General features: G+C 45.0%; 1 protein-coding gene across 1 annotated transcript in view; it reads left to right on the top strand.

The window, feature by feature from the left end:
* SERINC4 (serine incorporator 4) overlaps window positions 1-26,341 on the top strand; it is a 305,592-nt gene that overhangs the window by 63,488 nt on the left and 215,763 nt on the right. The window contains exons 3-4 of the mRNA XM_085644357.1: window positions 18,942-19,120; window positions 19,239-19,318. Coding sequence (XP_085500483.1) covers window positions 18,942-19,120; window positions 19,239-19,318 — 259 coding nt within the window. The remainder of the gene's footprint in view (window positions 1-18,941; window positions 19,121-19,238; window positions 19,319-26,341) is intronic.

Here is a 26,341-nt window from a genome sequence, read left to right as displayed (position 1 = left end):
GTTTCTCTCTGCATTGCTGAACCCTCAAACAGGCACTACGGATGAAGGTGTGTCTTAGGACCTCTAAGGAGTGTTGTATCCATGGCTGTCGGGACTTCTCTGGCACTGACACGCAGCACTATGTTTCTTTTCTGGTCGTTCACTGAAGCACTTTAGAGCACAAACCCAGATGTGAAAATTAATGCCTAAACATTAAAGACACTCAGAGGAAAATTGGTGACTAATAGATAGGCCCTGGTGAAGATGGTGTACCCAACATGTAGACCTAAAAACATTCTTATTTCAGTAGCTAGACCATGGATAAAAGAGGGAAAGGCTGATTACAGAGACAGCCAAATCCTCAGGGTGTAGTATGAAATAAGTATTATAAAATATGTCACAGAGAAAGTTAAGGTTAGGCTAAATTGTGAAACGGAAACAAATTATGTTGAAGACGAAAGGGCGGTGTATCATGTATTAGCCTCCATCCATGGTGTAGCGAAAAGAAACATGAAGTTCTTTGGCCGAAGCAAGTGCTTCTATATGGGTTGATGAGTTACAGCACTGCCAGCGCTACCTTTGGCGGCTCTAACTCTGTCAATGCACTGCCCCCACGTGAAATGGATGGGAGTAGATCCAAAAGCTGTGGGAAATTGGCTAATCCATGTGTCGCAGATTTACCTCTGTAGATAAAACAATATGAAGATAACTTTGACTCCAAGTCCAACACTGACTTCCTGTATACACCATTACCAGCCAAGAAATCAAAGGGCACTAAAACAGCAGTGCAGGATAGAGTGAAAATGGCATAGAGTACTGGGGCTTTATGTAATTGTCTGATCAACGCTAAAGGTGCGTTTACCCCCTTCCTTCATCTGCTCCATGCTGGAGAAGCTGGAGAACTGATTACAGTCCTTTATGGATACTGTGACCATTAGACTAAGGGTGATTGAAGCCCTTATTGGGGGATGAGGTTCAAGTGCAGTCTGAACGGCCAGCCTACCTGGTAAGGAGGCATCAACATCGACAACGGAGGACTGGTTACCTCACAAGCCAAATTCTGTCATCATGGGCTTTAAGGCTAATGATGCTTCTGTAATGCCCTCACCCCTATTTAATGCTTTTTCTGCCCATGCATCCTCTGTCCATGGTAGAGTCACAGAAGACCGTCCACTGACATCAAGCCATGGAGATGATGATGTACTACAACTCCCCCTACACTAAAGATTTGAAGGGTGTACCACCACTTAGAGAGGACCAAGGAGAAAGACATGACCAACTAGGCAATGAGGTTACTTATTGGTTCAAGAAATAACTGTGGACAGTTCTATACTACGTAATGATATTAAAATGATTTTCAGAGTAGCTCGGATTGGAAATAACCCTAAGCTAGATACTAATGACTGCATGGTTGTTAACTTTAGCCAAGAATCTATCGTAAGAAACATCTTCCCTAGATTTAAATTTAGTTTTATGAAGAATAGCATGATTGAGGCCATTCCTCTGGGGTTCTTTTACAGGTACACGGCTGTTTCTGTCCCACCTGCTCCATCCAGGGCAATAGGTCAAGCCCACCCCTTTTGTCAGCCTACCCAATGCCACTTCACAATAAATTTGCTGTTCTGGCTCACTTTGAGATTATAGATTGACAAACAACTTGCTGTGGTGGTTTAAGCCCACCACTAACTAGGGAGGAAGGTGTTTGTACTCTTAGGGTTACGTAGAGCATATCCTGCCACCATACTATCATTGACTCAAGAGGTGCTATTACCATCACGGCTGCTGCCTTACTGATGACCCACCCTGCCGGCAAGGCTTTATCGGCCAAATACATGACAACAACAGTGCTGATTCTGTCTGTGCGGTTAAGCATGATGTTACAATTTCGTTTCTTTGCAGACATACCTTTTCCACCTTATCCAACACAGAGGGGGAAATTGCTGTTTGGAGCCTAGTAGGTTTAGGTGTCAAGATTAATAATCCAAAGTAGTTGGAATTTATTGATGGCTATTATATTGGTGCACTGCAAGAGATATGGGCCATAATCACCTACTGTGTCCAGTGTTTGACAACTTACTTTACAGCTGTCATCCCGGCGCGCTCAGAAAGACCAAAGTGTGGGCTTACAATTTTAGGCCCTCATTTATGGCATTTTGGCATAGGGCACCACATCAAGCCACCTTGCTGCCCTGCCCTACGCCTAAGTAAAAGGGCAGGAAAGGACCATATTTAAGCAACATGGTGCATTCCTGTCCCTTCTACCTGTGCTACCTATGTTTCGGCAGCCTAGCGCCAATATAGGCACACTTGCACCATGGTGCAAGGGTGCCTCCGTTACAGGCAGGATTGGTTAACCATCCTGCACAAAAACAATCCAAAGAGGTATTTTCCTCTTTCCATGTGTGCTGCAGAATGCAGCACACATGGAAAGAGGAACAAGCATTGGCATAGCCAATAGGTCTCGCCTCTGGGACCTTATAAGTGCTTAGCCATGCAACAGTTAATGTTGTTGCACCAAGGATATTGTGCTGCATAACTTAACACTTATAAGGTCCCAAAGGCGAGACCTATTGGCTATGCCAATGCTTGTTCTCAAAAGGTGTGCACACGTATGTATGTATGTATGTATGTATGTATGTATGGCGTATTTGTATAGCGCGTACTGTCACCCGAAGGGTATCCTGGCGCTTTAGACAATTATACCAACACCACACAGAGCAGTCAGGTGAAATTAAACAGACCTAGGAAAGAGAAACGTTTTTAGTTCCTTCCTAAAAGAGGGAAACTCCCCAGAACTTCTCAGCAGCAAAGGGAGAGAGTTCCAATGTTTAGCCGCCACAAAACCAAAAGCTCGGCCGCCCATCCGAGCCCTCAATACCTTTGGAACTACCACAAGATGTGCTGACAGTGACCTAAGGGGGCGAGTGGGCACATACCACTGGAACAATTCTTGCAACGGAGCGGGTCCTTGCCCATGAAGTCCTTTAAACACCAAACAAAGTGCTTTAAAGATAACTCGCTGTGCGACCGGCAGCCAGTGAAGATCAGCTAGCGCCGTAGATGAAGAATCGGAACGGCGACGGGACAGGGCTAGCTTGGCTGCCATATTCTGCACGCGTTGTAGCTTGGCCAACAATCTATTTGGAGCCCCCAGGAGTAGTGCGTTGCAGTAGTCTAACCTACTCAAAATAGTACCGCGAACCACTTCTGGACGAGCATGGGCCGGCAGCAGCGGAAGTATCTTCCACAGCATGCGAAGCAACATCATGCAGGTGGTCACAGTTTTATTTACGAAAAGATCCAGTTGGAGATTAGGCCCAAACACAACGCCCAGATTCCTGGCAGATGCTGCTGCCAAAGGAGCTTCCTGAAAAGAGGTAGGCCAAAAAACAGGAGGCAGTGGCCGAGGGATGTGGTCCAGCGAGCAGTGTAAAACCTCTGTTTTAGAGCTGTTGAACTGCAGAGAATTCTGCCTCAACCAGTCCGCAGTTGACGCCATACATTGATGGAAAGTCTCCAGCGACACCGCATCTTTGCCCTCAATGGAAAAGATGAGCTGCGTATCCTCGGCATAGTTAATAACCGAGATGCCGAATGATTTAATCAAGCTCACCAGAGGGCGAAGATAAAGATTAAACAGTATAGGGCTGATGGCAGACCCTTGCGGTACGCCCTGCTCAACTGTTTTAATCTCCGACTGGAATGGTGGCAAAGCCACTACCTGGCGTCTGTCTCCCAAATAGGAAAACAGCCAATTACGGGCCAAGCCCTTCACCCCTATATCCTCAAGTCTTCTGACCAGGATGTCATGGTTGACCGTGTCGAAAGCGGCCGACATGTCGAGCAGCACTAAAAAGGCCGCTCGCCCAGTGTCGGCTCGCGAACGAAGATCGTCCAACACGATCACCAGGGCAGATTCCGTACCGTGTGCTGGTCTGAAGCCAAATTGAGACGCGTCCAAGCAGCAGTTGGTCTCCAGGAAACTGGACAGATGTTTAGTAACCAGTTTCTCCAGAATCTTAATAGGAAAAGGAAGCAGCGATATAGGTCTGTAGTTCGCTGAACAGGTAGGATCCAAAGTTTCCTTCTTCAACAGAGGTGAGACCACTGCTAATTTCCAACACTTTGGAACACTTGCCAAAGAAAGAGACTGGCAACAGATAGCATACAGCGGAGGGAAAAGCTCCGCTTGGAATACTTTCCAGTATTTGTGTGGCAGTGGGTCCAAAGGAGAACCAGAGGATACACTGTTAGCCAGCAAACAGAACTCCTCAAAGGACGGAAGGGGAAAACTATCCAGCTGTGCCTGACTACCAACTACCCTTACCGCCTCCATATCGGCCACTAGAGTGGAACCAAATACGGGCTGAGTGACAGTTGTAGTAATAGGAGCAAGCTTACTTAAGATCAAAGCGATCTTATCTTCAAAGGCCTGCGCCAAGGAGGAACACAAAGCTTGGGAGGCAGGAATGTCGTTAGCCGCAGAAGCAGGTCGAGAGAGATCCCCAACAATCTTAAACAAGGCCTGCGTTTTGTTCGGTGCATTTAAGAGCGATTCCTCCAGGAATCGCGCTTTGGCGCCTTTAATCTGCATTTTATAGGTCAACAAGGCCTGCTTAAAAAGGGCTTTCTCGGGTTCCAGATAGCGTTTTCTCCAAGCTCGCTCCGCACGTTTACAACAGAGCTTCAAATGCGATAACTCCGCAGTAAACCACGGCATAGCAGTCTTGGATCTATTCCTGATTTTGCGCAGAGGAGCCAACACCTCTAGGGAATTAACAATTTTCTGACTAAGGCTCTCGTAGCTTGCATCCACAGAATCCCCTAATGGGGTTTCCCCGGTCAACAGGGACGGCAGGCAGGATTGTCTAAGTAACCTTGACCATTGCCTGCCCATCTTGGTCTTAATGCCAGTACTTCCATTCCCAGTTGAAGCCGTAGGACATGCCACGGAGAAAAGGACCAGGGCATGGTCTGTCCAACACTGCGGAAGAATATCTCGAACCACAACCTGTCTAGTATCGGCAAAGACCAGATCAAGAATGTGGCCCTTAGTATGGGTCTGTGAGTGCACCAGCTGCTGCAGATGAATATCGCTGCAAGCCTGAGTCAAATCCGAGAGAGCCGACCTTGTAGAGCCATCAGAACACAGGTTGAAATCTCCCAGAATCAAAGTCCTAGCATGGGTATTAGAAAGCTCATAGATGGAATCAATTAGCTCTGGTACTGCTGATAAAGAGCTGGCAGGGGGCCGATAACACAACAGCCCGGAGTAGAGAGTTCCTCCATGCCCTTTCAAAGAGAAGGCCAGAGTCTCGCAGCCCAAAATACGCTTTGTGTCAAGCACTGAGACATTAAGCGACTCCCTAAATATGAGGCCAACCCCACCTCCTCTAGCTCCCTCCCGCGGGTTATGTCTGATCTTATATCCAAGAGGACAGGCTAGCCCTAGTTCCACTGCACAATCCGCTCTAGTCCATGTTTCTGTCATGAACAGAACGTCTAACTTACAGGAATCTATAAGTAAGGCGATTTCCGTATGATGTTTGCTCAGAGACCTCACGTTAAGCAGACCACACATCAGGGGCTGCACCCACCGCTCGGTTGCATGCGGCTGGTGGCACGTATTCGTGCCTAGATTGAGTTTTAACAGCATGTCTCTGGAATAAGGTAACCGACCATCGGGCAGTGGAGCAGAGTTCCCGGCCCTCGGCACGACCTGTGCGCGAACGGGCGCAAACGGGCTCACCTCTGGCGCACCTCCGGCGCGCCGCCGTCGCGCTCGCTGCGCGCCAACGCTGTGCGCTGGAACACACATCCCTTAAATGCTGTGTCAGTAATCCGCGCGGGAGTCCTGCGAGGACACACCTCTATCCCCACCAAAGATGTCCCCCGAGGTCGACCTAATCCAATGAGCCTCACCTAAGATGGCGGCCGGAACGCCGCGATCGAGTCCTGAGTAGCCCCCCAACAACTGACTAAATCCCGCAAAGTGCAGGTGAGTAGTAAATTTTATAGTGCAGGTATGGTCTGACTAATCCCCCAGTAATTATGCCGCCGAGAGCACTAAGCGCCAGAAATAGCTGCGCAAGATGCAAAATTAAAACAGATTAAAAACGGAAGCAGCAGCACCAGACTACGCGTTAGCGCTGGGTATAAAGGTCTACCTGAAGCCACCGCAAGGCGCCTTAAATATACTGTCCGGTGCGCGGGAGTCCTGCGAGGACACACCTCTATCCCCACCAAAGATGGCCCCCGAGGTCGACCTAATCCAATGAGCCTCACCTAAGATGGCGGCCGGAACGCCGCGATCGCGTCCTGAGTAGCCCCCCAACAACTGACTAAATCCCGCAAAGTGCAGGTGAGTAGTAAATTTTATAGTGCAGGTATGGTCTGACTAATCCCCCAGTAATTATGCCGCCGAGAGCACTAAGCGCCAGAAATAGCTGCGCAAGATGCAAAATTAAAACAGATTAAAAACGGAAGCAGCAGCACCAGACTACGCGTTAGCGCTGGGTATAAAGGTCTTGTTTCTGTCAAGTGCCGAACAGTAATGTAGCAAGAAGGCCATTGAAAATGACCCCTGGGAGTGCTGTTGGAGTAGTAAAATACAGCAATTATCAGGATTCAATGGACCCTTCAGGGCTCTGGGCCCCAGTGCCACTGCACCTGCTTCACAAATGGTAGCTACGCCCCTGGTGCAGCAATGAATGAACTACATTATTTCACTTTGAAACTTATATGGGCTGTTGATAGTAAAATTGACTTTCTGTGCTTTCATGCAAGACAAAATGATTTGTTACTGAATGAGGTTTTCAATATTAACTAATGAATATTTATGATTTTTTAAGACACCTTTCGATTGTTTATAGTGAGGACACCTTTTGTATGAATGTTAATTAAAATGATACAGTGCTAAGCTATTCGTTTCATATAAGTTGGTTCACCGTTGCCGCATAATGACAATGGTCTAATGAAATCTTAATCGACCTTTCCCTGGCAGCATTCATCTACTAGTGGCGCTTTTTCCTTGTATTGACACGTAAAAGAGGGGGCCAAGTTTTGCCTGTCTGATTCGCTCTCAAAACATCATCACAACCCTTGCATTACTTTTGCAGGGTAATGCTGCGTGCACACTGCCAGATATTGTTGGTATTTTTAACTCCATGACCAAGTGGTAGGGCCCCTTTCAAAACATGCCTGCGGCTTCGGTGACGTTGCAACAGACCGTCAGTCAACAAACAAGCGGGGTACAAAGTGGCGTGCGTGCTGCCAAAGGGGCAGGAGATTGAGATGCGTTACTCAACAACGGCGGGCTGAGAAAGTGAAACTCACCGTGGAAAGAATGGCGTTATATTGCGTTAAGCTTCCTTTTAAACGGATGCTTTTTACATCGAACCTAATTTCCGCACTCTTGGAAATGTATTATAGCAGGGTTTAGGAGTAGCATTTCTACTCACTGTGGGAACGGTCAAGTTATAATAAATAATGTGTGTATGTGGTTAGACGGACATTTTATTTCTCCCAAAACAAATGCCGTCAGTGTTTATGCTCTTCCTGCTGAGACCATGAAAAATGTTATTTGGTGCGGCTCGTCAGCATGTAGATGGAGCATTACTGTTCGTATTTTTTAAACTGCGAGGCTATGCTAGTGGCAGAATGTGCGTACAACAAAACATTTGCGTTTGTGAGTGTATGTAACAAGCGCGCGCACCTCGAGCTGAAAGCAAAACAAACAAGCGCTGAAACACAAGCGCGGCCCTGCGGCCGAAAAGTTAATTAACGAGTACTTGTGCACACGCAGTTTGCTCTTTTTCAAAGCACATACTCGTGCTTGTGGCGTGCCACTGCACACTCCCGCAAGCTGTATGCCACCACAAGCATGAGTATGTGCTTGGAAAAAGAGCTGAACGACGGCTAAAGGTCCTCCTATGCAGCGCATGCGCGCTGCGTAGGCGAAACCTAAAAAACAAGGAGAAGTAAACGTATTTCTCCTTGTTACACCTCACCTCGGGAGGCGTACAGATTTGGTGCTTCCCCAGGTTTGCATCACTTTGTAGCTCTGGGGCAGCATCAAATTCCATAAGTGTTGCTTGGGAAACCTAATGCAATGCCCATGGAACGCCTCCTCGGTGCAGTGTAGGGTGAAGCAGCAAATTAGCTCTGTCACCTTATTCATAATTTACGAGGCCACTCAAAGCCATGCAGGGTTGCTTTGCGTGGCTTCATAAATCTTTATGAGAGCCCCATATCACGCATGTGCCACTTTATGTGGTGCAAAAGTGACTCGGGTTTCTCATAAATAAGCCCCACAGTTTTTATTGCATTCTCAGGTAGTGTTTACTGGTCAAAACTAGCCTCCCCCACTCTCAACTCTTTGGCTAGAGATGAGATTTAAGAAGCTGTTATTAATTAAATTCTATAATAATTGTTTTGACACCAATAACTTCAATATTGTTAGCGCTTTGAGTGGGTAAATTGAGGGGGCTGGTTCCAAATTTGGAGAGCCCACTTCACTGCTATGGATGGGTAATTTCCATACTCAACACTGTGAGTGGTCAGGTTCCATTGCTTGTGATTTGATTGACCCTTAGGGAGAAACCCAAATACATTTTACCCATAACCCCATATGATGAAGGTCTTAATTTGCTTATTGTCAAATATGGTTTACAGTTTCCCTTTGATTCTTTTGCTATCTTAAAGCCAATTTATACTTAGACTTCATTCTGTTTTCCAATGATCTTTTTACTTTTTTCTGTGATTTCTCTGTATTGGACAATGTATTTAGCAACTACAATTTGCTATCAATTTCTCTGTTACACCTTTTAAGAGGTCCTTATTTACCTTCCCTCTGGTCAACTTTTATCCATTATTTCGGTCAACTACTGGAAATTAATGCCAACTCTTAGGATTTCACTATTCTGGGTGATTTTAAGTTCCATCTTGGAACGCCCTAGATAATGATTCAGCCCACCTTTGTGACTCCTTGGCTAGCTTAGGTGTAATTCAATGGGTGAAGACACTTACTCACTCAGCAGGACATCTATTAGATGCAGTGGCGTAACGAAACTTGAGGGGGCCCTCCTGCAAGGTATGTGGAGGGGTCCCCTCAGGGCTCAATCAGGAGCTCCCGGGCCGGAGCATTGTGCTGAGGGGGCACCCTGGAGTTTGGGGGCCCCCGCACCGCGGGGGTGCGGGTGCCTGTGTTACGCCCCCATCTTTCCGTTTCGACTTCTATTCCTCTCGCTTGGTCCGATCACCAGGCTGTTATGTTTCATCTAGCAGAAAAAAACCCAGACAGCTGCCATCAATCTTCTCATATGACATGCTGTCTATGGCATAAAATAAACCCTGATAATCTAAATACCTCTCTAGCCCAATCATTACCTGAGGCAAGCATGGATCTCGATGCTGCTGCTAACAATTATCCAGGAGTGGCTCCTCCGCTATGGCAGAGGAGCGTTGCCCCACTGCTTTCTCGCAGTGCGAGAAGCCAAAACATAAAATGGTAATGACTTTTAGTTACCGGGTGGGCGGGACTGCTCTGCTCACGGAGCAGGGAAGGGGCTGAGTGGTTTGCCCACTCCTGAGTGCGCAAAGACTGTTTGGTCTGCCCTCTCGGACCACTCAAACCAGTCATGCGCACTTTGCTCTTCCCCATGCAGGCTACATTGCAGCCTGCATGGAGTACATGCCCACCCCTCTAGCCCCCGCCTGAGTGCCCAGTCACGGCGCTCCAGACCACTCACAACGCTGCATGCAAAGTTGTGATTGGCTATGGGAAGGGAGCCTGGCTGAGTGCTTCTGTTCCTGTTGGAGGCAGGAGAGCAGGACCAGAGAAGACGCAGGACGTGGCGGAAAGGAAGGTTTAAAAAAAAAAAACATTTATGAAATGCGCGTCCACCACGCGCGATCCCACCCCTCCCTGTGCAACCCCCCTACACGTGTGACTCCTCTCCCCGCGCGACTCCTCTCCCTGCACGACCCCTCTCCCTGCGCGATCCCTCTCCCTGGTTGACATCCCCTCCCCACGCTAGCCCCGCCTCCCTGCGCGACTGCCCCACGCCCACCCACCCCACCCATGAGCCATGCTGGCCGCTATTGCAATTATCATCTGTGGATTAACTCCACTCTTAATCTTCCTGCTTCAGTAAAAGTATATAATAAGCATTTGCAATGCAATAGGTCTCGCATTTACGCGAGTTTGAGCTATTCGCATTGTAAATTATAATGTCTTTTATTTATGTTTTGGTTTTTAAAACAAATAAAAGGCATTGTCATTTGCAATGCTAGTAGCTTAAACTCTCGCAAATGCGAGACCTATTGCATTGCAAATGCTTGTTAACAATAACCAGGGAAATGAATTGAAAAGCACATCCCGCTTAAGTCCTAGCTTTCTGCAAGATTAGAACAATTAACCCATTCCCACCACAATTTACGTGGTAACAAAATGGATTTTTTACCCATGAATGCCTCGGACTCCCTATTCATTATCTCTTCTCTATTAGTAATTTTGTGCTCCTGCTTTCAGCGGACCCATTCTTTAGTTTCCTCCAGTCTTGCGAGTGTACACGGATACTCTTCTGTCAGGCCTGGTCCATTTTCCAGCCTGGTTACACAAAGGGGCCACCAAAGCAATTGATAAAAAAACCTACTCAGCGGACTCCAGCTATGTTTGTCTTCTAATGTGGATTCCTAAATTTGGTACTAGTAGCCATCCACATTAAAAATACACCCCAAATGCTGACCGACTGCTTCCTTAAGTTTTTTATTATTAAGAGTGACTTAGAATGATTTATAGCCCGCCTCGTGGACATTTAAGCCCATAACGGTAAAAGACAACAAGCAATGCCAGAATCTAATGAGCGTTAAAAAAAACTCAGATTCCAAGCGACCCCGTAAAAGGTGCGAGCTGTGTCTGCGACAAGCGATGATAAACACACCGCTTTGTGTCCTGGTGCAGCCCCCTGAAGTTTGTGTGAATGTCTATTGATCAGAGCTTGCGCTGCGGCTGCTGTCTGGGGATGTAGCCGGATTCCCACACTGAGGGCACATTCCTCAGCTCTGCAGACAGTGGGGAGGGCGGCTTAGACCCGGACACCTGTGTCCTGAGGGGATCTCCACAGACAAGGGTGGGGGGGTCCCATCCTCTCTCTCCATACAGCCGTCTGAGCCCTTGCAATTAAACAACCCCCTTCCATTCTCAAGCTTTGATTGGGTGAGTCTAATCCGGAGTCAGAAGTGGAGACCTCTTCCACACTGTAGGCTAGTGTCCCCAGTGCAGGTCAAAATTCTCCAAAATAAACGAGTGGCAGCTTCTACCCACCACCCCGAACTACCCCCAGCTAAGAAAACACCGTCATACCCTCCTCCCACCGCGGACAGAGATTCAGTCCACCTCACTGTAAATGAAATAAATAATAAGACCAGCCATTGCCACCCCGTCCCCCAAAACAAGCTTACCATGGCAACCTCGGTCTCATGCGAACCTCCGACCACCACAACCACAAGCCCCCAAACAGACATCGCACAAAAATATGGCTAGCCTCCCTCACCAGCGCGAACCATTCCTCCAGACACAGTGACTCACAATCAGAAGTGCACCTCTCGATCCACCACACACTCCTCTATAAGTTGGATTCACTATCCGATACCCTAAAGATGTGACACAGAACCCCCCCCCCCGAGTGAGACTCGGAGGGGGTAGTGGGGCAGGAGGTTCCGGTCAAGTGCAAGTTGAATTGAACAAAGAGGATCAATTTCTGATATCAATGAGAGGAGGCACGAGCCCAGCACTGGTCTTCCGGAGGCTCACCAAGCCCCGCAACAGGCCGGCGGGAGCCCCCGGGCCTGGGCGACAAGAAGGCAAGGAGAGAGGAAGATATGCTGGCCTGCAGCTGCTGTAAATCAAAGCACTTCCAATATTGAAATATCGATCCCACATTGGCCGCAATTTTGAGACATATTGAGACGGAGTGAGCGGCTGATAGAGAGGGGCTGGAGTTCAGCAGGAAGGGAGGGAGGGAGCAGGTGGTGCAGGGAAGGAGGATGGAGGGAAGCCAGCAAGACGCGGAGCAGGGATTCCCGCCCAGAGAGCGGAGTGGAGCGAAAGGGAAGGTGGCCTGGCCGGGGGCCGCTGCGCTCAGGCCTAGACAGCCGCTGTTGCCGTTGCTTACTCCTGCTCGCGAGCTGTGGTCCGCGCGCCCTCCATTCCAGACAGGGATCCGCGCTCCGCACTGTGGCGCAGCTCCCTGAGCCCGGCACAGAGAGGCTCAGGCGAAGGTTCACACGGGCTCCGAGCGCGTCATACGCCGGGACCTGAAGCCCGGGCACAGGATCGGCCATAGTGGTTAGTAGTGAAAAATATGCATAAACACAGGTGCGTAGAGTGGCTGTATAACAGCTCAGATTTGGGCCATGCGCGTGAGTGCTGATTCAAGCAAAACAAATACTAATATAACATCACAACAAAATGTTTAACACGCAGTGCGTTAAATAATGATGCACGTCGCTGGGCTGGTGTCTATGAAACAGCTAAGCATGAAATACATTAAAACTCCATAAAAATACAAACGTCTATAGCGGCGAAATTCACACATTTAGTGCTGCTCTACCCACAGTAAGCAGGGTTTCAAGACATGCGCTCGCCATCTGTTTTAAAACAAACCAGTGTGATTCGTTCGTTGGTGTTGCTCTGCAGAGATCCAATTCCCAGAGTGGAGGAGGGGCCATCGCGCACCGTGTGAGGAAGAGGATGGCTATCTTCTAGTCGCTAACCAATGAGAGAGCCGACTGGTGCGTGCTCCAGGCGTGAAGGCAGTGTGGTTGCAGGAAGCCCGGAGCGTGCACTACACGTGACGCCTTGTAAAGATAAGAATTATTTTTGCGACCGAAGGAAAGCAGACGAGCCAGTCCGGGTGAGCCGGAACAAAAAGCCAAAGGGAGGCAACCCAGAAAGCTCATTTCCAATGGCAGGCCCCCGTTTAGCATAAACAGTGACGCCAGCCAATGGAAATGAGGGATGGGGCTTCAAGCCCTCTTCTGAAAGTCCTCATTAACAATATATCTTGCGAGCGAGCAGCGCATGCGCTGCAACACTAGGCGAGACCTAAAAACCACAGAACCTCCCCCTCAGAACCTTGGTTTGACAACAAACGTAGGTTATAACAACAAGCCTGTCGTAGACAGGAAAGGAAATGGTACATCAATTACGACCCTCTAGTAAAGGATGCTTACAAACAGGCCATTTCAGCATATAAGGAGATGATTGTAAAAGCAAAATGCAGCTATTTTACAGCTAAAACCCAAGCCTCCCAAAACTCCCCTAAGGAACTTTTTTTTATGTGGTAAAACAACTAGCCAAGGTTCCCAAAGCTAAAAACAACACCACCGATCAGGCTCTCTGTAATTCCTAAGCCTCTTTTTTCAAGAACAAGTTTGAGTCTATCTACAACCTGCTGATCTCTAATTCCCCATGTGACCTTTTTGCCAAAGGACTGGTCTCTTGGGCTGCTTGCAACTATCTCACCAATACACTCTACCGGGCTAGACAATATCACAGTCTCTTTCTAGTGCGCCTGAAGGAATTGCCCCATTAGACAGTGCCATTCTGACAACGGCGAGACGGCGGCCCTCATCCTCCTGGACCTCTCCGCCGCCTTCGACACCGTCTGCCACCACACACTACGCACACGACTCCACGACGCAGGGATCCGAGACAAGGCCCTGGACTGGACCTCCTCCTTCCTCTCCGGCAGAACCCAGAGAGTCCGCCTCCCCCCGTTCCGATCCGAAGCCTCCGAGATCATCTGTGGCGTCCCACAGGGATCCTCCCTCAGCCCGACACTGTTCAACGTCTACATGGCGCCTCTCGCATGCATCGCCTAACACCACGACCTCAACATAATCTCCTACGCCGACGACACGCAATTGATCTTCTCCCTCACCAAGGACCCCCTCACCGCCAAATCCAACCTCCACCAGGGAATGAAGGCCATCCCCGACTGGATGGAGGATAGCCGCCTTAAGCTGAACACAGACAAGACGGAGATCATCATCCTCGGGCCCAACCCCTCAGCATGGGACAACTCCTGGTGGCCCGCATCACTGGGGACACCCCTCGCACCCACCAACCACGCACACAACCTGGGAGTCATCCTCGACTCGAAACTCACCATGACCAAACATGTCAACGCTGTCTCCTCCACCTGCTTCAACACCCTCCGTATGCTCCGCAAGATCTACAGATGGATCCCGACAGACACAAGGAAAACAGTCACCCAGGCCCTAGTCAGCAGCAGACTCGACTACGGAAACGCCCTCTACGCCGGAGCCCCGACCAAGCTCATCAACAGACTGCAAAGAATCCAGAATGCCTCTGCACGCCTGACCCTCGACGTCCCGTGCCGCGACCACATCACCCCCCACCTGAGGAATCTGCATTGGCTCCCTGTCGACAAAAGAATCTCCTTCAAGCTCCTGATCCACGCACATAAGGCACTCCACAAGACCGGCCCAGCCTATCTCAACAGTCGACTCTCCTTCTACGTACCCAACAGGAAATTCTGCTCCGTAGACCTCTCCCTGGCCACCGTCCCACGCATCCGTAGAACCACAGCCAGAGGCAGATCCTTCTCCCACCGCGCCGCCAAGACCTGGAACACCCTCCCCCTCATCCTACGACAAACCGAAGACCTTCTAACCTGCAGGAGACAACTCAAGATCTGGCTGTTCGACCAGTAGCAACAGCACCCCCCCTCTCCCCACCCTCAGTGCCTTGAAACCCTTGCGGGTATGCAGTGCGCTTCACAAATTATTTGATTGATTGATTGATTGAGTGATATCCAAACACCTCACAGATATCTTTAATCTGATGTATGATCCCGGGTATTATCCTAATAACTACTGCGTGATCTCTCATATTCTTTTTCTGGTGAAGATTGTAGAGAAGGCCATTAATACTGAGGTTTCTGCTTTCCTCCGCAGCGGTGGAATTCTGGATGATATCTAGTTTTACTTCAGAATCCAGCACAGTACTGAACTGGTCCTAATCACTGCCTCAGAGACAAACCTTTGATGGTCATGTCAGTGCTATCACTTCTTCGTCCTTTTTTTTGCTAACAACTCTCAGGAAAATCATTCCGTTCATGACATCCGATCTATGGAAAAATGTAGTTTCTACTCTTATTATTTCTAAAATTGATTATTGCAATGCCTTAGTAACCAACACCCAGAAAAGATGCATGCATAAATTAAAAAAACTTTTGAATGCGGCTGCACTATTAGTCTTGAGAATTCCCAAGTATCAATCTGTTCCACAGGGACTTTCCCAGCTTCACTAACTTCCTTAAACAAATAGACTTCAAGACCCTCTGCTTCACCTTCAAGGTGCTGCATGATGTGGGACCCAAATAGCTTAAACAAAGGTTCCAATGGTACACCCCCAGTAGACCCCTCTGATCTTCTGTAACCCATAATCTGGTAACACCAAGATTTAAAATATCTAACTGGGGTGGCAGGAGCTTTATTACCTGTACTGCTAAGCTTTGAAACTTGATGCCCCAGATTTTGAGAGAAAAATGGATCTGCACTGGCTTTTATATCTCTAGTCTTCTGATTAGATTAGTGACTTGTCTCCCAGAGCTTCAGTGCCTAGACACCCTTGGGTAGTAGAGCGCACTAAAAGTTTAATTCTCATTTAATTTAATTTTCATTGTTCATTTGCTAACCTGTCGCTGAAATTTCAAATGTTCCTGTACTCCTATCTGCTACCATATATGAGGGTCTGTTGCAGAGATGGGAATGTGTTGATCAGTCTAAATTGCTTTGCAGCATTGTTAATGGCAGCAACGGAATTGTATACATGCTTGGGCGAAGTGGGGGGGGCGAGGAGGGGGCAAAGTTACAAGGTGTTTTAACTCCTTGTGTCATTCCATTAAGGAACTACTGACGGTTTCCGTCCTTCCTTGTAAGCTCAAACTTCATAGCAGGGTCTGGTGACTTAGTGGACTAATGTATCCACTGTAGGGTCCTGTGTTTGACCTCATGGTCACAGGTTCATATCCTGGCGGGTCAACACAACCTTTCATCCTTCTGAGGTTAATAAAATGGGTACCATCGAGTTGGGCAACAATAAACATCTGTTATTCAACGCCTAGATACCCTTTTGGGTGAAAATGCGCTTTACAAATACACGTTATGTTATAGCTGGTCTGACTCTCTGTGTTCAAAAACACATGCTGATTTGCTAAATGCCATCAAAACGATCCCATGCAATGTTGACCATGTCCGCAAATGTTGGGGAACCTACAAAAAAAGCCATTATAGTAGGAAAAAGGAAATAAGAACTAATGTTTGTAAATCCTTGCTACTGGATAGTTCGCTAAAAGATTCCTGGGCCTTCTGGCAGGTGATCAATCAAGCTATTTTTTAATAATTCCCCTGCGTCTGGGATTGAAACAGTGATCACACCTGATATTTTGGTTAACCATTTTAAAGTGGCATATAGTAACGTTGTTGGTCAAAGCACATCTTTTGACATCTTTAGATCCAGGTAAGGGAGGGCAGACGAGAATATCGATAAAGCTTGAGTAGAAGTGGAGTTGTTTGAGGGGATTGCTCTGATAGGTAAAACCCCAGGTCTGGACTTAGTACCTTCAGATTTATTGAAGGACAATATTGAATTATCTGCACCTTTTCTAACAAACATCTTGAATGTGTTTTGTAAGACCGGTTCCCCGAAGTCTTGGTCTCATTCTACAATAGTACCCATATTTAAAATGGGAGATAGAAGTGATCCCAAATACTATCAATCTTTCTCATTAATTAATTAAACTTCAAAAATCATTGGCAGAATATTTTTGGAAGTGTTGGAAATTTGGGCACAAAAAATAATATTATCTCTGACTTTTAGTGTGGTTTTTGTGCAGGACTAGAGACCCTCGAGCAGAGCCTCAATGTACACCTACTAACTAACAAATGCACTGTAGCAAGGACAGGGAAAGAATATCATGCTTTTATAGACCTCAGATTGTCCTTCAATCATGTAAACCATTCCAAGTGAAATCAAGACATGTCTGGGGGTGGAGGCCAATGTTATTAATTTTCTTAGTCAACTTCACAGCGAGGTAACAGCGAGTGTGAGGTGAGGCTTATAGGGTGAGACAAGCACGCCATTCTGTTTCTCTAGAGGAGTGCGACAGGGCCGTGTGCTGGCACTGTTCCTATTCACTTTATATATTAATGGGTTGGAAAGACAGCTAATCAACCTGAATGTGGATGTCCAGAGGATCGAGGCTCATTCAGTCCCTGTGCTGCTTTACGCAGATGATGCAGTACTCATCGCCAGAACTCCATTTGGCTTCCAAAAACTGCTAGATTAATTTGTCACCTTTAGGTCTGATCTAGAACTGTCAGTGAATGTCTCAAAGAAACAAAGGAGGGAGAAGAACAAATCCTTCATGGTAAACAGTTCTAAAGTTGTGCCTGGATTGACTTTCCTGTATTTGGGGGGTGTAATTTGACAATCTTGGAACATGGAACCACTAGGCCATATAATTGCAGACAACTTCACCAGAAGTGTGGAGGCACATTTTCAAATTTATATGGAATTTAGGCTCTAAGCCTGTTAGAGAAATGGTGCAAGTCTATAAAGTCAGATGTCCATCCATTCAAACCTATGGGTATGGGTTATGGGGAATTAAGCATCACGCTACTATACAGGCAGTTGAAAATGGGTGCCTGAGAAGATTCATGGATGTCCCTCAAAGCACTGCGACCCATATTTGCCTCGCAGACCTTGACCAATACTATGCCTGTGACTATATCAAACTTTGCCAGCTCTTGCTGCAGGTCTCCATTTGGACCAAGCCTGAAACTGGTTTCAACTGTAGGGTACCATTAGATTGCTTGAATTTGGAAAATGCGATGGAAATCCCTGGGCTGGCCTGCATTAATTCTGTCAGTGATAGATTAGACATGCCTGAACTGTACTCCAACCCAGATGCCCTCTCAACCTCATATAAACGCACACTGAAAGAGCGCTACTGGGTTTGGAGTAGACACAATAGGGACTGCACCGAGTGTACCAATGGCACGGTGCTATAGTACAGCCCCTTGAAATGTACTTCGCATGGATTTGTATTTTATCTAGGTTGCCAACAATATCATAGGATTTTTCTTACTACATTGAGATTAAGCACACTGCACTTTATAGTGGCTTTTCCAAACCCAGTTTTATATGCCAGGAGTCTGATAAATTGCCCATGTGATGTCCTCTCAGCTCAGTCCTCTTTGCATTTTATGTTATTTTGTAAGTGTTACATTGATCTAAGGAGATGCTGAATATTACTCCTCTTGAGGGAAGCTATTTTTGGAAAATGTAAGCAGATCACGCTTTACTTACAGTCACTGTCATCAGTTAACATACGGTGACTCACTATATTTGGCGTGAAGTCAATCAGAGAAAAACACTGGGGATCATTGGCTGTTAACCAGTCAGCTGGAATATGTATTTTACTTCTTCTAAAGTGATGTACTTTATTGATTTTAAACAATTTGTTTTTTATTTTTACTTATTTATGAGTTGCTTTTAAGCAATAACAGGATTTGTTTTGTCTAGTGTATTGCTCTTATTGTTATTTTGTATAGAGGAATGCATATATTATGTCTTTAATCTGTGTATGTGTCTTATATAGTCTTTTTTTGGCTGAATAAATAATTGATTGATTGAACTACAGTGGTAGGCCAGAATTTATTAGAAAGGTATTAATTGATGATTCTCTTCTGTTCTAAGGTGGAGTTGTTTTATCTTATGCATGTATTTTTTCCTGTTGTCTACTTGTAAACATTGTTGGGTGCTGCTGAGGAATGTATTATGGTCAGGATTCTTTATTCTTTATTAACTGTGAATATATTTTATTTCATTGTGATAGTTTCCTCCTCTAATCCTGTGTCCTATCCAGGTGCCTTTATATTCACTACTATGTGAACATATTGATGGGGGAGACAACTGTGATGTACTGGTGGGATACTCTGCTGTCTACAGGGTCTGCTTTGGAACAGCTTGTTTCTACTTCGGTCAGGCGGTCTTCTTGGTGAATGTGAAATCTAGTCAGGATGTTCGAGCAGCAATCCACAATGGGTATTATTACCTTCACCATTATCTTTGTTAACATGTTAATTGCATGTTTTGTGTGGATTCATCTGTGTCTGAGGTGTCACAAGACAGACCTTTATCACTTGTCTGTGTATCACCACAGGTTCTGGTTCCTGAAGCTTCTGTTTCTTGTTGGGTTGTGTGGTGCAGCCTTCTTCATCCCCTCGGAGGGCTTCATAAGAGGTAAGAGTCGATAAAGGATATGTTCATGCCATAAAAAATCCAGAGGCAATGTTGCAGTAAATTTGCTTTCTCCTTGTTTTTGATAAAAGGTCCTGCATAGCGGGGACAAATATAGCACAGAGCCATAAGCTCCAGGTCCAGGGACATGTTTTAGAGGTTAACTTAAAGATAACTTCTAAAACATCCACCTTACCAGCCAAACCTAACAACTAACATATACTCATTCTCAATAGCCAGTTTTCAAATGCCCGCTAATATAAATGCACTTGCTTTGCACCATTAATAATATAACACTTTGAATTCAAAAAGAGACCTAAACAGTTAAAAGTTTCCCCATTTTGGGAAAATAATCTGGGCTCGATTCATAGAACTAACTTAAGACAAAATCCTAAACTTACTACTTTTGGTATTCACAGAAGTTAGGATTTTGTCTTAAGTTTGTCTTAAGACTAACTTAAGACAGACTTAAGACAGACTTAAGACAAACTTAAGACAGAATTAAGATAGATGTAAGACAGACTTAGACAGACTTAAGACAGACCTAAGACAGACTTAAGACAAACTTAAGTTAGGATTTTGTCTTAAGTCTGTCTTAAGTCTGTCTTAAGTCTGTCTTAAGTCTGTCTTAAGTTTGTCTTAAGTCTGTCTTAAGTTTGTCTTAAGTCTGTCTTAAGTTTGTCTTAAGTCTGTCTTAAGTCTGTCTTAAGTTTGTCTTAAGCCTGTCTTAAGTTTGTCTTAAGACAAACTTAAGACAAGATCCTAACTTCTGTGAATACCAAAAGTAGTAAGTTTAGAATTTTGTCTTAAGTTAGTTCTGTGAATCGGCCCCTCTGTGTATAAGTAATTACACTCGCTTTAGCACATTGGCTATAAGTCTTGGGTGATGTTCACTGGACACTGTTTGATTTGTCTAATGATGGATTTATATTACCTCTAATGGACCAAGCTCTGTCCTGTACCATGAAGGAGGCCGGGGTTCTTAATTACTGTCATCATTTTAATTTACCTGACACATCCACAATGCACCAACTGGCCCATATGCCTGGTTTGCTGTGAGGATGAACTGTGGTATTAAACCAGCTTTTTCTGTCTCCTCAACAGACCATTTTATTAACCCATTTGGTTGAAATATAAATTAGCATTGGGAAAAGAAATAATTGTAAATTTCAGGGAAGCCATCTTTGAAATGGGGTACCATGGATTTGTAAAAATTAACCGCAATAGTGAATGCAATGGATAATATGGATGCTACAGCTCCTAGCGCAGTAGGAAGAGCTGTTGGCTTATCAATGTCATACAAGATAATGAGCACTAAGCCTAAGTCCAAGACAAATAAATGGTATTCTGAGGAATTTACCAAAATGGGGAGTAAATTACCCCAATTGGAGTGCATTTCGCAGCAGGGGTATACTATAGCTGCTAAAATTGATTGCCAGACTTTTAATAATTTATTTTAAAAAGCAGTAAAAGCAAACATATTATTTAGACAGAATCTCAAATACACCAAACGTCACTAAGGCTGTTTTCCAAGTCATTAGAGAATTTAATCAACCTACAGGGTGCTTGGAGGCTGACTACTCCATAACAAGATGCAGCCAGTTTTCAGACTTTTTTGAGAAAAAAATATGGGTGCTTAATAATAAGCAGTTAACTATGAGGGTTTCTCCAGATGCTGCCTTCTCATGTAAAGTTAACACTATGAAAGACCCTAAAATTCTAAATCATTTTACCAAACTAAATGGATTTGAGGAGCAGATGTTCTTATAGCCACAATAAATAAAGATATATATTACTAATATCTTGCCTTGCTGTTCATTCAGACTATTATAAATTCATCTTTGATCTTTGATATTGCACCTACTAAATAAAAGAATTCCCAGAACATACCATTATTATAAAAATAAATACTCATTAGAGCACAGGCGACTGGAAAATTATATACCAGTGCCACAGCTGTCCTTTTTAACAAAACCCCTTGAGCACAAAGTTTTTAGCCAGTTGTAAGTCATTAGGTTGTTGGTTGACTGGGGTGTGAGACCTGTTCAAGCTGCAACCTCAATCCTTGTCAGGGTAAGACATAAGCACCCCCCAAATTAATCTGTGCTCACCCCCTTGGTATCCAGGCTCAACTCAGAGGCAATGTGTAAAGCATGTGTGCAACACTTCAAACTGTAAAACAGTAAGAACAACACAGAAAAAGATCCCACGCCAGGTGTGTAGCTGCAGCAAAGCTATGGAATAGTCTTCCACTGAAGAAAGAACCTGTGTTGTTAAAGTTCAGAAAGCAGTTAAAAGCCTGGCTATTTCCAGCATGTTAGACTTTATGTCTTGGCTCCGTATCTGTGAATGTCTTGTATGTGAAGAAGATTAACGTTGATGTGGTCAGCGCTAAGGTGCTAGATGCGCTTAATAAATAGTCTAAACATGAAAATTAAAAATAACTTGTTGAAACCAATGGAAATGTTTCTAATGTCATAAGGGGGTCATAGGCTGGGGTCTGTGTCCTGGAAAAGGATGTGAGAGTAGACAAGGATTCTAATCAAATAATGACTCAATGGGGTAACACCACTGAGGAAAATCTATGAGATTTAGATTCCAAATGTGCGAGGGTGTGATTGGGATTTAGGAGATAGATAACAGTGTTTGGCAGAACTCAACACCATTCTTTAATGTGCCTGCTTGTGACAAGCAGAATAATGACTGATCCTCCAAATGAAAAAAATCAGAATGTTGATTGGCTGAGTGGCATGGAATGATACCCAAAACTGTGATAAGGGCTGATTTTTTTGTAGAGGACGTTTTGTACAATAAATATTACAGTGACAAATGGATAGAGTTGAAGCAACTGGACGAGGACAATAGACTGCTCTATGACCAGCCAATTGTTTAATGCCGTTAGTCATATGATGGAAAAGAGCACTTTTCAGACAAAGACAGTCTAAAAACAAGAAAGAAATGTGAGGTGGTGTGATGGCAAATCGTATATCTTTCAATTGTATTTGAGGATCAAGACTGAAATGCAAAGATTGCTGAAATTCAGTAAACTGTATAAAGGTTGTGTGCATGGATATATAATGCATCTGAAAACAACAGTGTAAAATAGGTCTGGATACTCTCAAAGAGAATGGCAGAGTGGCAGGATGGAGATCCCTAGGCTCGAACTCTACTGCCTGGCATCGCAGTTACAGCATGTAATACACTGGTTGGAAAGGGAGAGCAATTTGGAAAGATCGTTCCTTGCAGGTACACATGATGGTCACCAGTTGGGGGCTCTACTGATGAGGGGGTAGGGGGTGCCAGACACACTCCCGCATGTGAGCCGGTTGCTGTGCCGCGTTCGGTAAAGAGCGGTGCAGCAAGTAATACGACGGGCATTGTATTGTCCGGGTTGGGATTTGTGGATTGTGGAACCTTTTGCACAGATACCTCACACTATGGTGGTTTACAGATGGCAGGAAAGTGGATGCATTATGTTCTCAGACCTTTACCTGGTGGGCCGATTTGTCACTATGAAGGATGCCTTCGAATCCTTTGGTCTGGGGCAGTTCCTCCAGTATACAAAACTCGCTGTTATGGCCCTGCAGGTTTGGCCATTGTTTCCTGAGGCTCCAGAACACTCGCAGTCATTGGTTACCATGCTTTCACTGGTAGGAGGCCATAAGCTGATTACACACTTGTACCAGGCTTTGGGTGCAGACAGAAGACTGCTACCTCTACAGGTGGAAGAGGCCTGGCAGCGTTAACGATAAATCCTTTAGCTCCAAAGATTGGCTCAAAATTCATGAAGGGCTCTGCCAAGAATCTATAAAGGCCAGGTTTAAACTAGTTAAATACAACTTTTTACACATAGCCTACCTCTGACCTACGAGACTTCACGCCTACCCCACCAGAGATCAGAATTGCGTTAGATGAGGAAGGGCTGTTAATGACTTTTTTCATGTATTGTGGCACTGCCTGATTATTGTGTCCTACTGGGTGGAGATCCTGGGTCAAACAAGGCGATAACAGAGCGGGAGGCACATTGCGCGATAAAGCATTGTCTGCTGGGCCTACTTCCCAGGAATGCTAAGAAAAAGCTTAACAGATGGTTTACAGTCCTGGGATTAGTCTTGGCTAAGAGGCACATTACTATTAGCTGGCTAAGCACTAGGCCACCATATCAGTTGGACTGGAGGAGAGATTTACTAGAATGGGTGAGGCGGAGGAAAAACACATGCGCAGAAGATGTAGTGAGGAGTGAGGAGTGGACAACCTGCTTTCTTGGGGAGTCATGATGCAAGCACTCTTGGTACAATTGGAGGGTGACGTGCTGAGATGGCTTCACTTATCCCTTTACAATGCTGGTCTGAATCTGTGATGTTGTGGGACCCTCGAACCAAAAGGGATAGTTAGCACCTGTACTGGGTTGCCTTATAGTGACCTACCATTGCGTACGAAATGTTATCCTCACTGACTTGACCAGTGGGCGGTTGGAAGCTTGGGGAAGGGGTGCGGGATGGGGTGATATTCTGTTACTTGTTTTGGCACAATGTTTTTTTATGACTATTAGTATGTGAAGTTTGCTATTATGTCCGGATATTCTACATGTTCATTTTGAGCCTAGCATTATAATTATTTATTTTTTTCCTTTCTCGCTCTTACGTATACAGATGTTACGCATAAACTATAATGCTTGTTCAAATGCCAATAAAGAAATCTTTTTTAAAAAAAATACATCTGAAGAAGGCTCATAAGAACATCTAGAAATTAAAAAAATGATTACAAATTAGACAGAACTGACTCACCATGCTAAACATTAGTAAACACAAGAATACCAAGGCATTTTAAAGCTTGGTTACCGTAGGAGTCAAAACAAGAGAAGGAACACTGAAGTTGCTGTAGATGTGTGAGTAATGGGCATAGATAATCTTTATGCAGACAGTGACTGTTTGGCTAAACCAGCTGTCAATATGGTAAGTCCAGAGGGGGAATGGAACTATGGCTTCTTGGTTAAAGGAGTCTTTATTCTGAAACCTCTTCTGTGATAGGCCAAGTTGGCATGTGCCCTAATACTAATAAGTGTTATCTGCATGGTCACCATTCCATCTCTGGCAATTATTGTAGCATGGAAATAAATGCTCGAGAGATCTGGTAGGAGGCAAACTAATCATCATTCATAAAATGTACAAAAGAGCAGATCACTCTTTTGGATTCGGTAAGCAAGACGTATGCCAAATGCTCATCTTGAGGTGTGAGTGATTAAATATACTATTCAGAAATTTTGAGCAGGATGTTGTGAAAAGTCATTATTGATGCTAACATCTTGGCACAGGAATTAAGAAAATATGATAACATGGATTGGGAGAATCTGGCATAAACTGTTCACATCGGGTATCCATCCAAGATTATTAAGCGTTGCCCAATTTGTTCAATCATTGTACACTAGAACTCTATTAAAGGTTTGGGTGAACCACCAAGTTTGTTAGCCCAGTAAGATTTCAGTAAATGGAAAAGTGAAACAGAGGTATCTTCTGACCCTCTTTTATTTTTTTGACAAATAGTCAAAGGGAAAACACAATCCAATACAATTCCCACAACCAATTTATAAAAATAGAGAAAAAGTTAATGATCTAAATGACACCAATGTGACAAAAATTCAGTTGATTCATTTGAGGGGAACCAGATGTATGTATTTTCAAAGATTTAAGGCAAAGTGTTCCTAGGAAAAGTAAAACACCATCAGTAGTCACTGTTCGTGGTTAACCGGACCCAGGCATGATTTCAGGCTGACAACAGTGGACCACTGTTGTGATACACCAAGCTGGTCATTCCGGTCAAAGGTTTTACCTTCTGACTTGCTCTCTGAAATGGTCAAAATCCTCAAATGGGACAAGGTTGCAGGCTGTATCTGGCGAAGACCTCTGAAAGCTAGCTGTTGCATAAGGTCCTGCAGAAGCTTTAGGTGTTGGCTGGTGGAAATTGTATTTACATGATACTGTTCCATTCTTCCTGCGTATTCAGGCCTCTTGAAACTGAGTCACACTTAAAGATCCATTTGCATTCCATGCAATTTAGTAGGTTTTGCTTGTTGCCTCCTCTTGGTTGGGGTATCATGAAGTCAACCACTTGCCAGGTTAAGTCATTCTCGTCATGACCTTTTTCAATAAAATGTTCTACTAAAGGTGCCTTTGATAATTTTTAGCAGATCCTGCTTTTCTGCTGAGAAATCCTGGTATTTAACTTTTGCGTGGTTTGCCCAATGTAGATCAAGTTGCTGGGGCAGCGAATACAATATACAACATTGTTGGACTTATATTTTTAAAAGAAATTGAGCGTTTGGTGAATATTGTCATGGCCTAAGGTTTTTGTGTCTTAGGTCTGATTTCATGCCGTGCAGAAAACACATTTATAGTGCCCTAAAATGGGGGAAGGCCTAGGAGGGGATGAATAGTGTTGTCTCTCAATCTAGGCTTGTGTGACCTCGCTAGGTGGTCCTCGATGTTGCGTTCTCTTTTAAATGCAAAGAGTGGTGTATCTAAAGCCAGATTAGTCGTGGAGAGGACATTCCAAAGCTTTTTAATACTTTTTGTCCATTTGTTTGTGATAGGGCTGAAGATGGTGACACGTGATTCTATTGAGTGGTGCTGTGTCTGTCGGTTGCAGAGTACTTCCCTGTGTGTGTATACCAAGCTCATTTGAGAGACAATTTGATAAGATGTCTGGGATAACCTCTTTCAATGAGGTTGTTAGAAAAGGGTCTCAGATTCTCTAACAAAATCTTCCTTCAGTTTACAATTTCTGCGGATGTGAAGAAAGTGACCATACGAGAGGCCATCTTTGAGGGCCTGTCGGTGTGAACTGGAGTACTGAAGTCGCGTTTTCCGCTCCTTTGGTTTACGGAACAACGTTGTGTAAAGTAGTCTGTCTGCATCTTTGACTGTCACATCTAAGTAATCAATACAGTTGCTACTGTTGTGTGAAATTAAGGCCAGGTTGTCATAAATTAAGCCATTCACAGAAGAGTGCTAGTTCTTTGCCAGACCA

This window comes from Triturus cristatus, chromosome 3_1 (genome assembly GCF_964204655.1).
Source record: "Triturus cristatus chromosome 3_1, aTriCri1.1, whole genome shotgun sequence".
Taxonomy (NCBI): Eukaryota; Metazoa; Chordata; class Amphibia; order Caudata; family Salamandridae; genus Triturus; species Triturus cristatus.
Note: the sequence above shows the minus strand (reverse complement) of the source record. Positions and strands in the feature narration are given on the sequence as shown.